This window comes from Pinus tabuliformis, chromosome 1_1 (assembly GCF_031772625.1).
Source record: "Pinus tabuliformis cultivar Carrire ecotype Pingquan chromosome 1_1, CPIR1, whole genome shotgun sequence".
Classification (NCBI taxonomy): domain Eukaryota; kingdom Viridiplantae; phylum Streptophyta; class Pinopsida; order Pinales; family Pinaceae; genus Pinus; species Pinus tabuliformis.
Genome location: NC_142297.1, coordinates 479,583,744 through 479,598,335, shown reverse-complemented (window position 1 = coordinate 479,598,335; position 14,592 = coordinate 479,583,744). Strand labels below are relative to the sequence as shown.

At 39.3% G+C, this 14,592-nt stretch overlaps 1 protein-coding gene across 1 annotated transcript in view; it reads right to left on the bottom strand.

The window, feature by feature from the left end:
• LOC149213830 (uncharacterized) overlaps positions 1-14,592 on the bottom strand; it is a 100,993-nt gene that overhangs the window by 23,247 nt on the left and 63,154 nt on the right. The window contains exons 3-4 of the mRNA XM_089389173.1: positions 890-1,477; positions 156-536 (exon numbers count right to left, since the gene is read on the bottom strand). Of these exons, the coding sequence (XP_089245299.1) occupies positions 156-536; positions 890-1,375 (867 nt within the window). The 5' untranslated portion in view covers positions 1,376-1,477. The remainder of the gene's footprint in view (positions 1-155; positions 537-889; positions 1,478-14,592) is intronic.

Here is a 14,592-nt window from a genome sequence, read left to right as displayed (position 1 = left end):
ACAGAGACATAAGCATTTTCTTTGGGAGAATGTAAACAACTTTTTCAATCGGATTCTAAATTGAAACGAAAAGAGAGGAAGGATTGAAGCAAGCAACTGGTTTATACAAGACCTTTATTTAACCATGCATCTTATCATCCAATATATGGACATACCTGATTTGTGCAAGCTGCAACAAGAAGTCCACCATTACTGCCTCCTTCAATACATAACCTTTTAGGTTGTGTATACCCCTCTGACACAAGGAACTCGGCGGAAGATATGAAATCATCATAGGAATTTTGTTTTTTGGCAAGAGAACTTGCTTTATGCCATTCTTCTCCATATTCACCGCCACCACGAATGTTTGCAATTGCACAAACTGCCCCTAGATGTCTTGAAATGACAATGCGATTAATGTTGAAGTGTGGGGTGATGCTACTGTTAAAGCCCCCATAACCATATAATAGAGCAGGATGAGAACCATCAAGAGCAATTTCTTTCTTCGATACAATGAACATTGGTATCTGAGTTCCATCCTTGCTGGTTATGAAAACCTGACAATGACAGATCAGTAACAATATTATATTAGAAAGCAATCACATCAGTAGTTAATCCAGATGGACTGCATAATATTGCCCATTAGTATTAAGTGTTCTAATTGAATGATGCCATCATTATCATTTCAACTGAGTGAGGAGAATAGAAACATCTATTTTGTAGCAGGGATAAACAACTTGAAAAAAATTGTTTATTGAAATGTACTTTTTGTTAAGTAAATTCTAATGTGAAACCCCATTGTTTTTACAATCAGATTACTTGTTTAAAACATTCACTGGAGAAGAACTTTTGCCTAAAGATAGCCAAGGAAAAAAATTTAGAAGCAAAAATTAGTAAAAAAAACCTTTACCTGTTTAGCCTCAAACTCTGTCCGATCAAAGCCTGGGACAACAGTCTCTCTAAAAACTACTAACTCTAGTATTTCGACATCTAGGTTGCATCGATAGATATTTGCAGGGGTAAGAAAGCTTGTAAAACCAATAAATACTTCCTTGTCTTTACGCCTTCCTGATATTCTATAAACTGACCCAATATCTATTGGCAAATTATGAAGCAAATTTCCTGATTGCAAGTCTCGTATTTGCAAAACAGACTTGACATCGCTTAAATAGCTTAATAAAAGTTTATTTCCATTGACACAACAAGCTGATTCAAGCACGTCCTTCTCAGATTCTCCGATAATGTCACCCCAAGCTTCTGGCTGCATAAGGTCTACACAAACCAATTTAAACCTAGGGTCATTTTTATTGGTTCGAAAAGTGAACAAAGCACCATCATTTGCAACAAGATCATATTGTGCTTCAAAGTTGTCAACAAGTTTTTGGAAAGGAAGCATCTCTCCCCTGCCTTTGAAACCTTCAATACCTTGAGGAAGAGCATCAAGATCACAGTAAAAGAGCCTCCTCCCAAAGCCTTCTCTAATAAATAAAAGAACATACTGCCACAAAGAAAATAGGTAACTGTATAAGACCAGATGAACAACCTGCCATGGAATTATAGATGTTCATACCAAAAAATTATCATTTTGTTGTTCTATAACATATAATTATAGATGTTTCATACAAGAAAATCACCATTTTGTTTTAGTGTTTCAAAACATTAAGATTGCATAAAACAAAAATTCAACACAGATGTTTGACATGCAAATTTTTCAGATAAGATAAATCATTCCCACCAAAGCCATATAAAGTTATGTTGGGCAGTCATGTGTTGTAGATGAATTGGATTGAGTGCAAAGCATATGGAATGTGCAAAATGTGCAATGGATCAAAGGGGATTGTAAGGTGGATTAAAAAGATCCATGTAAGAATATTTTTGACTCTGTCCCAGTGTCAGCCAAATTTTTTCCTCTCTATTTGAAAAATTGTTTATAAACTCAGCCAAATTTTTATAGATAACCAAAATTCCAAAGTGATTTTTGGACAATAACTCTTTAAATTAGTAAAATAATATTGAATATAAGCACTACTTACACCCACAAATTGGGGGCCAAACAGAAGTTGTCAACAAAGGTTTGACTATTTAGGCTATACATGAGGGAAACAAAATAAAAGGCTAGAAAGGCTGTATTTAGGTCAAAACTTGTAAAATACTAGCTACTAACTATCTACAAAATTGTATCCTTTATGTTGGGTATGTGTTATATTCTTTGCACAACTAGCTTCAGGTGTTGTTACGTTGTGCCAAGTGCAGCAGGGGGTGGCAGCCCCCCCTGTTGGGGGGTTTGCAGGGGGGCTATGATCAATCAATTTGGTGGTTAGTCTCAATCTGCAGTCTATGAGATCCAACTCTGAACTGTCCCAAGTGGATCCAAAGGGCATGCATCCAATCAAAAAGTATGTAATGGGATCAGATAATAAGTCCATCACTCATCACCATGAAGTGCTCAACATAGAAGGCCATTTTTGGACATAACCCTCCCTTAAGGTTTATCCAAGTGACCTGTATATATCCCATGTAGATATATTCTTGAATGATTGTATTCATCTCCTGTTTGGTTGGTAAAAGGTGACCGCGTGCACACAGGGAATATTGAAATGAAGGAAGCTAGTCTACCATAACACAAACTGAAGCAAGGAGATCTGAGACTCCAATGTACCAACACAAAAATCAAGCTGAAGGATTAGCTACTGATAGACTCTGATAAGTAATAGACCAAGTATGGATACCAATCACACCCCTTTGTTGTATCTGCAAAGCTCTGAAGATGATTTAGAAGTGAGACAAGGCCAGACATTGTCTCAAGCCGAAAGGGGTCAGCACCAAATGCTACAAGGATGATGGGATGAGGAACTATCTACTTGCACCTAATGATGCAGCAAAGGAGGAAAAACCATACTCTTTCTAATAAAGGCCAATCATACTCTAATAAACTAGGTCCCCAAAGCTTAGAGCCATATAAATTGTGGGCCACAGAAGAGTGTCCATGAATGACACCTTGGAATATATACCCAAAAAATGGTTTCGGAAACACTGCCTCTCTAGGGAGCACGGAGCAAACCGAATCAAGGTCCCATGAATAGAACTCCCAAGTAACTATATGAGCAAGTGATCTCAACCTCCTCCCCTCTAAAAAATGAAATGGTGATCAAAGAGGGTCTTCTTCAACCCATTGATGATCATGACCTCGGTTTTACCTAGGTTTACCATCAACTATTGAAGACCAAAAAAGAGAGATAAGGAATCCAATTGTCTCTGCAACCCATCGAGGGATGAGGCTAAAAGGAAGACATCATTATTGAAAAGCAAGATAAATATTAGGACATGGTGGAGGAGGCACCCATCTCCCTCCTAGATGTGCTTGAAGAGCTATGCTTGGAACCCTTTCTAGTCTTCTACTTTACTAGTATTCATCTTCTGAATGGCCTTTCAAATATCTTGGTATGGGAGTACAAAACAAGAAGTGGAAATAATAAAATAAATATTTTAAGGACAAATAATGGTGGATAGTTTTACGAAAATGAATTCAAATATTTCTATAAGTGTGGAATAGAAAGACAAAAGTGTGCTCCAAACCAATGTTGTTAAAAGCGTGATCGGGATTAAATCGGCGCCGGGAAAAAAGCGGAAAAAATCGGCAAAAGCGGGAAAAAAGCGTTTGGCACAAAAATATTCATTTTTTTTCATTTTTTTTCAATTTTTTTAATATCTAAACCATCTACAACATAAAATAAATACATTGACACATAAATATGATAAAAAAAACTAATATATAAGATGTTTAATATCATTTCTAGCGCTAAAATCACACATAACATTGAATCATGTCATGAATAGTAAGTCCTGAGTCCCAACTCAGCCTCAAAATATCAACAAAAAATATGATAATGTATCTCATCATGTCATAATGTCATATACAATAAAATGAAAGTCTAAGACTCTAATCCTATTGATTTCCTCTACCCCTCTTGCGAGAAAATGTCACTACTTTCCCTTTCCCCCTAGATGAAGATGCTGGTGCCTGTGCTGGTGGAAATGGCAGTGGAGTCTGACATGCTCTAGAAGCTAAAGAAGTAGAAGTAGCAGCTACTGTAGGTAGACGGAGACCACGTCCTCTACTGGTGGTAGTGGTAGCCCGGGTAGGCGGTGTCACCTCCTCCTCCTGCTCCTCCAACTCCTCCTCCTCCTGCTCCTGCTCCTGCTCCTCCTCCTCCTCCTCCTCCCCCTCCTCCTCCCCCTCATCCTGCACTAACCAATCATCAGTGGGATCCATGAGAGGCCTCTCGGTCTCAACCCTCCATTCAGCAATGGTGTCAATCCCATCCAATGAGATGGCTTCCATATCAGGTGTCTTCTCTAGTTGCCTCACCCACAATCGAAGATTGTAGTAGACATAGACCATGTCATTAAGTCTATGGGACTCCAACCTGTACAAAGTTCACGAAATAATAATTAATAATTAATATTATAAAAAAAATATTGTTTAATGAATTCAAAAATTTATTTGGAAATTTGCAATATTTTAAATGTTTAAGTGTTAAGTTGTTAACCTATTGCACTTCTTGTTGTGTATTTTTTCAAATACACTCCAATTGCGCTCACATCCTGAGGAGCTGCATGTTTGGCTGAGGATGCGTACGGCAAGCTTTTGCAAAAGGGGTACTCTGCCACCATACATCTTCCACCATGCGTCTACAACAAAACTACAAATAAAATTTTAAATAAACATAAGAAAAAAATGGAATTTGAAGAGACATTGAAATTTGAAACAAAGTTACAAAGTACAAACTAAAAAATACCTGGCATTTTAATCGTCCTATCAGTGACAGCCATCTCAAAGCCAAATGTGCCACCTGACATCTTATATGTCTCAATTTGTTTAGAGATCTCTATACGTTGTTCTGGAGATCTCACCATCTTCTGGACACAGGTTAATAATCCATCCATGATCTCAGCATCAAAATCAAACCCACATGCATAAGAAAATGCAGGGTTCAGGAAAAGCCCAGCAGCATGAATGGGACGATGGAGTGTGTTGTTCCATCACTCATCAATCACTTCCCATAGAAGGAGTTGTCTCTGAAACCCATCATCTCCCTTATCATCATAGTAGGACCGAATGGCTTCTTTGGCCCTGTCCATGGCTTCATACAAATAGCCCATTGCGGGCTTCTCACCATCAACCAACCGAAGAACCTTTACCAAAGGTTCAGTAACAGCGCACACCTCCTGCACTCCCGCCCAGAAGTCTTCCTGGTATGAAACTAGTCTGCACACGGCCTCTCCTTCTGGTTTGCGGCTCATTGACGAAGCACGCCACTCCTCTGAAAGAAACATTCTCTTCAAATCCCACATAGAATTCAAGAGGGATTGAAGAGATATGAAACTCGTCGCAAACCGTGTAATGGCGGGGCGCACCAACTCTTTGTTGTTGGTGCATTTTCTCATCAAGCTAAGCACAGATGTGTGATTGTAAATAAATTTTGTGATGCTTTTTGATGAGTCAACAATATCTTTGACAAAGGGAATTTTCCCTATGTCCTCTAACATCAAATCAATACAATGGGCAGCACAAGGTGTCCAAAATAAAGTAGGATGCCTGTCCATAAGCATTCTACTAGCAACAAAATAATTTGCAGCATTGTCTGTTATGACTTGGACAACATTTTCTGCACCCACCTCCAAAATAAACACATCCAGCAAATCACATAAAGTTCTTGCATCTTTGATTTGATGAGTTGCATCAATAGATTTGATAAACATAGTCCCCTTGGGACAACTAACCAAGAAGTTTATATGGGTTCTCCCCTTTTGGTCAGTCCAACCATCTGACATAACAGTGCATCCTGTTTGTGCCCATGATGCCCTAAAATCCTCCAATCTTTGGGTGCAGTCACGCTTTTCCTCTTGAAGAATATGGCCTCTGAAATCATGAAGAGAAGGGATTTTGTACCCCGGGCCAACACTGGCAATAGCATCAACAGTAGGTTGGAAAAATGGATTATTCCTTACAATGCTGAAAGGAATATCACTCCAGAGGAGAAATTTTGCCATCAACCTATCAGCTTGTTCTTTTTCAGTTCTTTTTAGCATTGAACCGATAGTTGGTTGTGAACCAGGTGTGGTTCGAGGAACAAAAAATGATGATGCAGCTACCGGATTGACTGACGCTGCAGTAGAACCAGTGCCACTTGGCCCACTTCCTTCAGCTGACCTTTTTAGTTTCCTTTTGAGTTCTTCTTTGGCCTCTCTAGTGTGCTCTAATTCTCCCAATGCTCTCATGGCTCTTTGGATAATTTCAGGATTTGTATTTATACAGGGCCCCACATCACGTCCAGGGATTTGTGCAAGGTGGAACTTCAACCTGTACACCCCCCTGCTTATCTCCTTTCCACACAACTTGCAAAACAAGTTTTGTCTATCATTCGGAGCTTTAGGTTCACCATATTCCCAGAAAGGATCCAATTTCCTTGGCATGTTTGTTTTTGAATTTTGAATTTGCAAACCTATGGAAAAATAAGGATTAGGAAATAGGAATTTAGGATTACATAATACAAATTACAATTTAGCATTTACAAAATTACAAGTTAATTATTTCCAAAATCCCAATTTCCAAACCCAAGTTACCCAACCAAATGCCAATGGCAAATGCCAAAAAACAATGAAAATTCAAAAAACATAAACAATGTTTAAAAAAAATGAAAAAATAAAAATAAAAAATTGGTTCTCATAGTCATAACAAATTACCCATCCCAAATCAATGAAAAATTACAAAAAATTCTTTAAAAACAATGAAAAACAAAGTTTTTAAAGAAGCAAAACAAAAAAAAATTAATCTACATACCGTTTTTATGGACAAATTGGTGATCTTGTCTTGGATTTCTCCTAAAAACACTTGGATTCGCTCCCAAAGTCGACCCAAACCCTTCAGCTCTTCTCCTCCTCCTCCGCGCGGCGACAGTCAAATGACATAAAAAAAATTCATTTTTCCCTATTAAAAGCCCGCTGCCCGCGCCCTCGGCGATTTTTTCGAAAAAAATCGCGATTTTTTCGAAAAAATCGCTATAAAAAAAATCCGGCGATTTTTTGGGATAAAAATCGCGTTTTATGCGGAAAGGTGAAAAAATCGCGATTTTTTGAAAAAATCGTGATTTTATCGCGATTTTAACAACACTGCTCCAAACACACCTCGATAGAATGGAGTTACGAAAAGAATGAATAGGATGTTGATGGAAAAGGCAAGAAGCATGCTCAGTGATGTTGGATTAGGACAATAATTATGGGCAGAGGGAGTGGATAATACATGTTATTTGGTAAATTGACCATCCTTATCAATATTGGTTGAAAAATTTCCTAATGAGACATGGACTGATAAGAAACCCTCTCTGAAACATCTCAAAGTTTTTGGTTGTGATGCTAATGTACATGTTCCGAAGGAAAATAGAAGTTAGATAATAAAGCTAATAAATGTCTCTTTATTAGTTATGAAGATGGCATAAAAGGCCGTAAGCTTCAGAACCCAATAACTGGGAAGATTGTCTAAAATCATAATGTCAACTTCAGAGAGGTTAAAGATATTCCTAAGCAAGAATTCCTAACAAGGGAAAAATAACTACAGATAATAGGGTTTGAGTTGAAGAATGAAGAAACTAACTCAATAAAAGAATTGAATAAAAAGAAGAACCTCATATACCATATTGAGGAGATTGGTTCAAGAAAGAAGGCAATCTGTTAAATTTGGCAACTAGAGCCAAACTTCAGCGTGTACAGCTCATATGAGGCAGCTGATATTTTTATTGGATTCCTCTCTCCGAGAGGTGTAGGTTTGATCTAAAGATCATCCCATTTTGACACGTACAAATGGAATTATGAATTTATTTTGATTATGGACAAATTGTCAAGATTGATCAGTGATCTAATTTGCACCACAACATTGCATATAAATACAAGGAGCCTCCTCATTTTGGCATCTTACACATTCATTCTTCTCTCTCCTTCATTGTTTGGGTACGAATCTTCTGAGGCTTCTCTCTCTCCACATGTGCGAAGAAGGCACTGTTCTTTTGTTGTCCCTGTATTGACCAGCATTGACCGAAAGTTGCAGGAAGTTGTTTTGACCAGCATTGACCATCTTTGACTGCGGTTTTGTGTGGGGTGTTTCTGTTTGGGCAGGTCGCAGTTCTGGGCATGAAATCTGAGGTTGTTTGACCTCTGTTTAACAAGTGTTGACTGTGCTAGGGCTTGTTGTTGTGTTGATTTTCGTTGACCAGGTCTGACTGGATATTTTCAGACTGTTTTTGAGCTGATTTGACTTGTTGTTGGAGGTTGAGTTGACCCAGTTTGACCGAGCTATTTTGGAGGTCAAAGTCTACCCTGTTGACCAATGTTGACTTTCTAGTTAGGGCTTTCTGTTTCTACTGTTTGACTGATCAGATTTCACTATGATTGGGCAAGTGAATATTGTATATTGTACTCTCTCTCTGTTGAACTTTTGAAGAATTATAAGAAGAATTGATCAAGGGTTTCCCCACATTGGGGTTTGTCCCTGGGTGGTGCCAATATTGTGTCCTCTTGTCTTGGCTTGTCTTCTACTATTATTGTTTATGTTCTATTAGCGATTTACTATCATGATGATGTGATTGCTAAACTAGATATTGATATTGGGCTAATAAAGAAATTGAAGTAAAATTGCTCTAAGCATAGAACATACCATTGTTATCTAAAATTAACATGGTATTAGAGTTGAGGTGAAGACAAAGCCCAACCAAGAGTGAGAAGAGAAATCACTAGTCAAGGACAAGATTCAATGGCCTCCACATCCTACTTCAAGTCTGATGAAAAGCTTCATGATAAGTCTGATTATCATGCATGGAAGATGTCTCTTGATTTGACTTTAGAAGAGCAAGATGTTATGGATTATGTGCAAGGAAAGGTTTCTGAACCTCCTTCAAATGCATCGGTTGCGGCTAAGACAAAGTACAAGAAGGGTGAAGTCAAAGCCAAGAAGATTATCAGGGATTCTATTCATTAGCATTTAGTTGCTTACATCTCCGATTTGAACACATCAAAGGAGATATATGACAGGTTGGTTGGCGTGTTCAAATCTAGAAATGCAAACCAGGTCCTTTTCCTCAAGAACAAGCTGAAGGATATAAATAAGGGAAGAAATGAAGATATTCAATCCTACTTCATGAGGATTACTGAGATAAAAAATGATCTTCTTTCGATTGGAGAAGCTATTGTTGATAGGGAGCTTACTCTCATTGCCCTTGGAGGACTCCCTCGTGAATGGCACGTGTTCAACACTACTATTCTTAACAATGACAGGATTCCAGGTTTTGAAGAATTGTTGACTAGATGTTCTCAAGAAGAAACAAGGATGATGGAACTAGATATGACTTCAAATAGGAATGATTCTACTGCATTCTCCGCTCATGCTAAAAAGAAGAACCATGTAGGTTCAAACAAGCAATGTCAATGAAGGTCGGGTTTCAAAAATGGAAGGAAGGGAAGATGCTTCATTTGCAATAAATTTGGGCGCTATGCTAGGGAGTGTCCTAATAGAAGGGATACACCTCATGATGATGACAACCACAACAAAAACAATTTCAAGGGCAACAACAATCAAAGGAATGGCAGATTCAACCACCGAGGAAACAGGAATGCTCCCGCTCCTCATCAAGGAAATGGTCACCATCCCAAGAGATCAAGAAACACTACGTATGATGAATCTAATGTTGTTGATAACAAGCAAAAATAATTTTATCTTATATTTGCCCTCTCCACTGCATCTTCTCCTAACACTTTTGGAAATTGGTTGATCGATAGTGGTGCCTCAAGGCACTTCACTATGTATAAGGAAGCTCTTTCAAATCTGATTGAAAAGGATACAAATTTGGAAATTATCCTTGGAGACAATGCCACCTATCCCGTGAAGGGAGTTGGGAATGTTACTCTTCAATTGAATCAAGGTAACACCATTCATCTACAAGAAGTACTATATATACCCGATCTAAAGAAGAACCCGGTATCTATCTCGACAATGGAGGACAAAGGATTCAAGGTGGTATTCATCGATGGAAAGGTATGTGTGTGGATTAAAAATTTCAAAGATGCATTTACAGTTGGCTTCAGGGTTGATAGCCTATATCAAGTTGGAGGAAGCCCATTGGGAGCTATGTCTTGCAACACATCACTTCAATCCGAATTATGGCATTAAAGGTTTAGTCATCTACATTATAAGGCTCTACCTGATGTGAGGAAGATGGTGACAGGTATGCCCGAATTTAAAGTAGAACATGAAGGTGTTTGTCAGGGGTGTGCCGAAGGAAAGCATACAAGGGGACCATTCCCCTCAAGTGATAGCAAGACTACTAACATATTGCAATTGGTTCATTCTAATCTATCTCGTGCGATGCCCGTGAACTCATTCGGAATATATTTATATTATGCTATCTTTATGGATGATTTCTCTTGCAAGACTTGGATATATTTCTTGAAGAAGAAGGACAAAGTATTCTCATGGTTCCGTTCTTTCAAAGCTTTGGTCCGATAATGGAACCAAATATGAATCAAATGAGTTCAACAATTATTGTAGAGAAGCTAGCAATAAGAGGGAGATTACTACCGCATATACTCCTAAGCAAAATGGTGTTGCTGAAAGGAAGAATCGTTCTATCGTAGAAGCCACTAGTGCATGCTTCATGATAAAAGCCTTCCAAAGTTTTTATGGGCCGAAGCTGCAAACACTGCCATGTACATTCAAAATAGATGCCCTCATCAAGCATTGGACTCCAGAGTCCAAAACTCCCAAATAAGTTTTCACTGATAAGAAACCTGATGTTTCTCGCTTTAGAATTTTTGGTAGTCGCATATATTTTCATGTGCCAAAGAAAAGAGAAGCAAATTGGATGCTTCTGGGAAGAAAGGAACATTTTGGGCTACAGTGAAATTTCTAAGGCATATAAAATCTATGTGTCTGGTCAAAGAGAAGTGGAGATAAGTCATGATGTCACCTTCGATGAGAATACTTCCCTTGGGAAGATTAGTAACCTTCCTCTTCCAAGGAAGGACAAAGAAGAAAATTCAAGAAAGCATGGAGAACCACAGGACGAGACGATGCCCGATGCTGAAGGACCAATGGATCCCATTGATCCACCCCCTCGTGAACCCTCCTCCTCAAAAAGGAAACCCTCATGGCTTAGGGAAACTCTCAAAGATGTCGAGAGACATGTTGCACCTAGGGGGGCATTTCATGAAAGTAAGAAGTTGAATAGGTACCAAGGGTACTTAACTCCAATGAGCACCATTGTTCAATCTGAGCCTTACACATTCGAAGAAGCTGCAAAGCACCAAGTTTGGAAGGATGCAATGAACAAAGAGTATGAGTTGATTACGAAGAATGATGTTTGGGATGCGGTCCCTAGACCCAAACAAATCTGTTGTCAACTCGAAATGGCTCTACAAGATCAAGCATGGAGCTGATGGAAGTGCTGAAAAGTTCAAGGCTAGATTCGTTGCTTGAGGCTTCTCTCAAAAGGAAGGTGTAGATTATGATGAGATATTTGCGCCAGTTGCCCACTACACCACTATCCATTCGATCATTGCCCTTGTTGCCTCGCAAGGATGGAATCTACACCAGATGGATGTCAAGACTGCCTTCTTGCATGGTTCACTTAAGGAGGAAGTCTATGTAGAACAACCTGAGGGGTTCGAAGTTCAAGATCGTAAGACACATGTATGCAGGTTGAAGAAAGCCCTCTATGGGTTGAACAAGCACCCCGAACTTGGTATGAGAGGATCGATATATATCTAATGAAGCTGGGATTTACGAGAAGTGAAGCTAATCCGAACCTTTAATTTAAGGTTGAGAATGATAAACCTCTCATCTTGGTACTCTATGTGGACGATCTCTTTTTGACAGGTGAAGACCCTCTTATTCATCAATGTAAGAGGGAGTTGGCTTCCAAATTTGAGATGAAAGACCTAGGATTGATGCATTACTTCCTAGGGTTGGAGGTCTAGCAAAAACCAAGTTAGATTTTCCTTTCTCAAGGAAAATATATTGTGAAGATACTTGAAAGATTTGGGATGGTGACATAGGATAAGTTCCATCAAACTGCAGAATGGTGACATAGGATAAGTTCATTTGGAGTTGACCACCAACAATAGCACCCCATTTCCTAGACAAAAGCATTCCCCACACATCGAGAATATCTATGACCACAACGTCCATGAGTAGGGATATATCAGGGTTCATGGCTAAGGAAACCTTCATATCTTTTATGAGGCCTTCTACTTCAAAAGGCTTGGAGTTGAAACCACAGACCGCCCTATAGTCATGGGTAATACTAAGATTCAATTTCTTCATGACTTTTAATGGCATGATATTTGCGAAAGCCCCTGAATCCAGCATACAGTTATGTAAGAGGAGGTCATTGATAGCTAAGGTGAGGAAGAATGGCTCATGTCTTGGATTTGATTTGAAAAAGTGAATGTTTTGCAATGTTATTGGTGTGTCCTCTTCCTTTTCAAACCTGATAGCTTTCTTCACTTGCCATTCTTGGCATGGGAGTTTCACAATTTCCTTCAAAGGGACTTGCACGGTCATCTTTCCTATAGCAACATCCAAGTTGAGATCAAGTTCCAACTCCTTACCCTTGGAGTTGTTTTTGGGCTCCCATTTTGGAGGGTTCCCCTTGGAATTCTCTTTCTTCGAGGGATCTTTCTTAGGGGGGTCCCTAGGAGGAGGATCTTTAGGAAGGGGTTGCTTAGGAAGCAATTCTTTTGTGCCAGGCTCCTTTGAGGTGGAAGGAGGGTTCTTGTCATTCTTTCTTGAGTATTGGATCCCTTTAAATCTCCCACTATCATCAGCATTGAGGATCGGTTCTTCCTTAATAGTCACTTCACTAATGGGAGGATGAGTATATGAACCACCTAGCAAAATGTTGAAGGCTTCAAATTCCACGATGTTAGCTTGCTCATTGATTTCTTCATCTTCACTCTCATCCTCATCACTTTGCTCATCCTCAGTTCCACAACATTTGTTGGAGCCAAAGTGTTTGGGACTTGAGATGAGCTAGGCTTGTCTTCATCATTTTGTTTCCTAGGGAAAGGCTTGCCTTTAGGAATATAATTTGATTTTTGAGCCCTTTCTAAGGTGATGAGTTTGTTCATGTATAATCTATCTTATATTGGCCCTCTCCACTACTCCTCCAGACTCTTTGGGAATATGGCTTATTGATAGTAGTGAATCGAGGCACTTCATCAGATAGAAGGAAGCTCTCTCTAATTTGATAGAGAAGGAAACAATCGTGGAGATTATATTTGGAATCAATGCCACCTATCCCGAAAAGGGTGTAGGGAATGTTACCCCTCAATTGAATGAGGGTAACATGATTCATTTACCAGAAGTTCTTTATGTACCTGATCTCAAGAAGAACCTGGTGTCCATTTCGGCAATGGAAGTCAAAGGTTTCAAGGTGACATTCATCAATGGAAAGGTACGTATTTGAAAATGGAATTTTCAAAGATGCTCTTACTCATGAGTTTAGGGTTGGCAATTTGTATCAAGTTGCAGGAAGTCCATTGGGGACCATGCCGTGTGACACATCTCTTCAATGGCACCGGAGGTTTGCCCATCTTCATTATAAGGCCCTACCAGATGTGAGTCAGAGGATGAAATGGATGCTTGAATTCAAGAAGAGCATGGAGGTACATGTCCGAGATGTACCGAACGAAAACTTACAAGGGGACCATTCCCCTCATGTAGCAAGTCCACAGATTTGGAACAACCTGAGGAGTTTGAGATTCATTATCAAGAATCACATGTATGCAGGTGGAAGAAAGCTCTCTATGTCTTAGAGCAAACAGCTCGGGCTTGATATGAGAGGATTGATAGCTAGCTGATGAAGCTGAGATTCACTAGGAGTGAAGCCAATCCAAACTAGTGCTTGAAGGTTCTAGATGATAGACCTCTCATAATGGCACCTTATGAAGACAACCTCTTTCTAACAGGTGCAGACCCTCTCATTTGCAAAAGTAAGAGAGAGTTGGATTCCAAATTTAGAATGGTGAACTGCAAGCCCGTGACTACCTCGATGAAGCCTAACTTTAAGAAGTTATGTGGTATTGATACCGGACCTCATTTTCATGAACTCATACTAGCATTGATGTTCTTGGTGAACTCCTGTCTGGATATATGTTTTACAGTCAGCATGTTGACCTCATATATGGTTAAGCCTCACTGGATTGGTGCCAAGAATCATTTGAGATATCTTCAAGGCACAATCTCTCATGGATTAAGATACACTGCCGGAAATGTGAAGCTGCATGAATATTCTTAGGCAAGCAGAGTGGAGGATTGCAAGAGCACTTTTGGGTGCTGGTTCTCTTTGGGTTTTGCTTCGATATCTTGGATGAGAAGGAAGTAGAAGTCAATTGCTTTGAGCACTGTCGAGGCTATATACATAGCTACAAGTATGACCTCGTGTGAAGCTGCTTGGCTGAGGAAGCTCTTCAATGAGTTGTTTGGACATGTGTTGGATACTATGTAGGCAGGACAAGTAGTTCATCCTTCTTCTGTCGAGACACAATCATAGGGTGAGTGGTTCA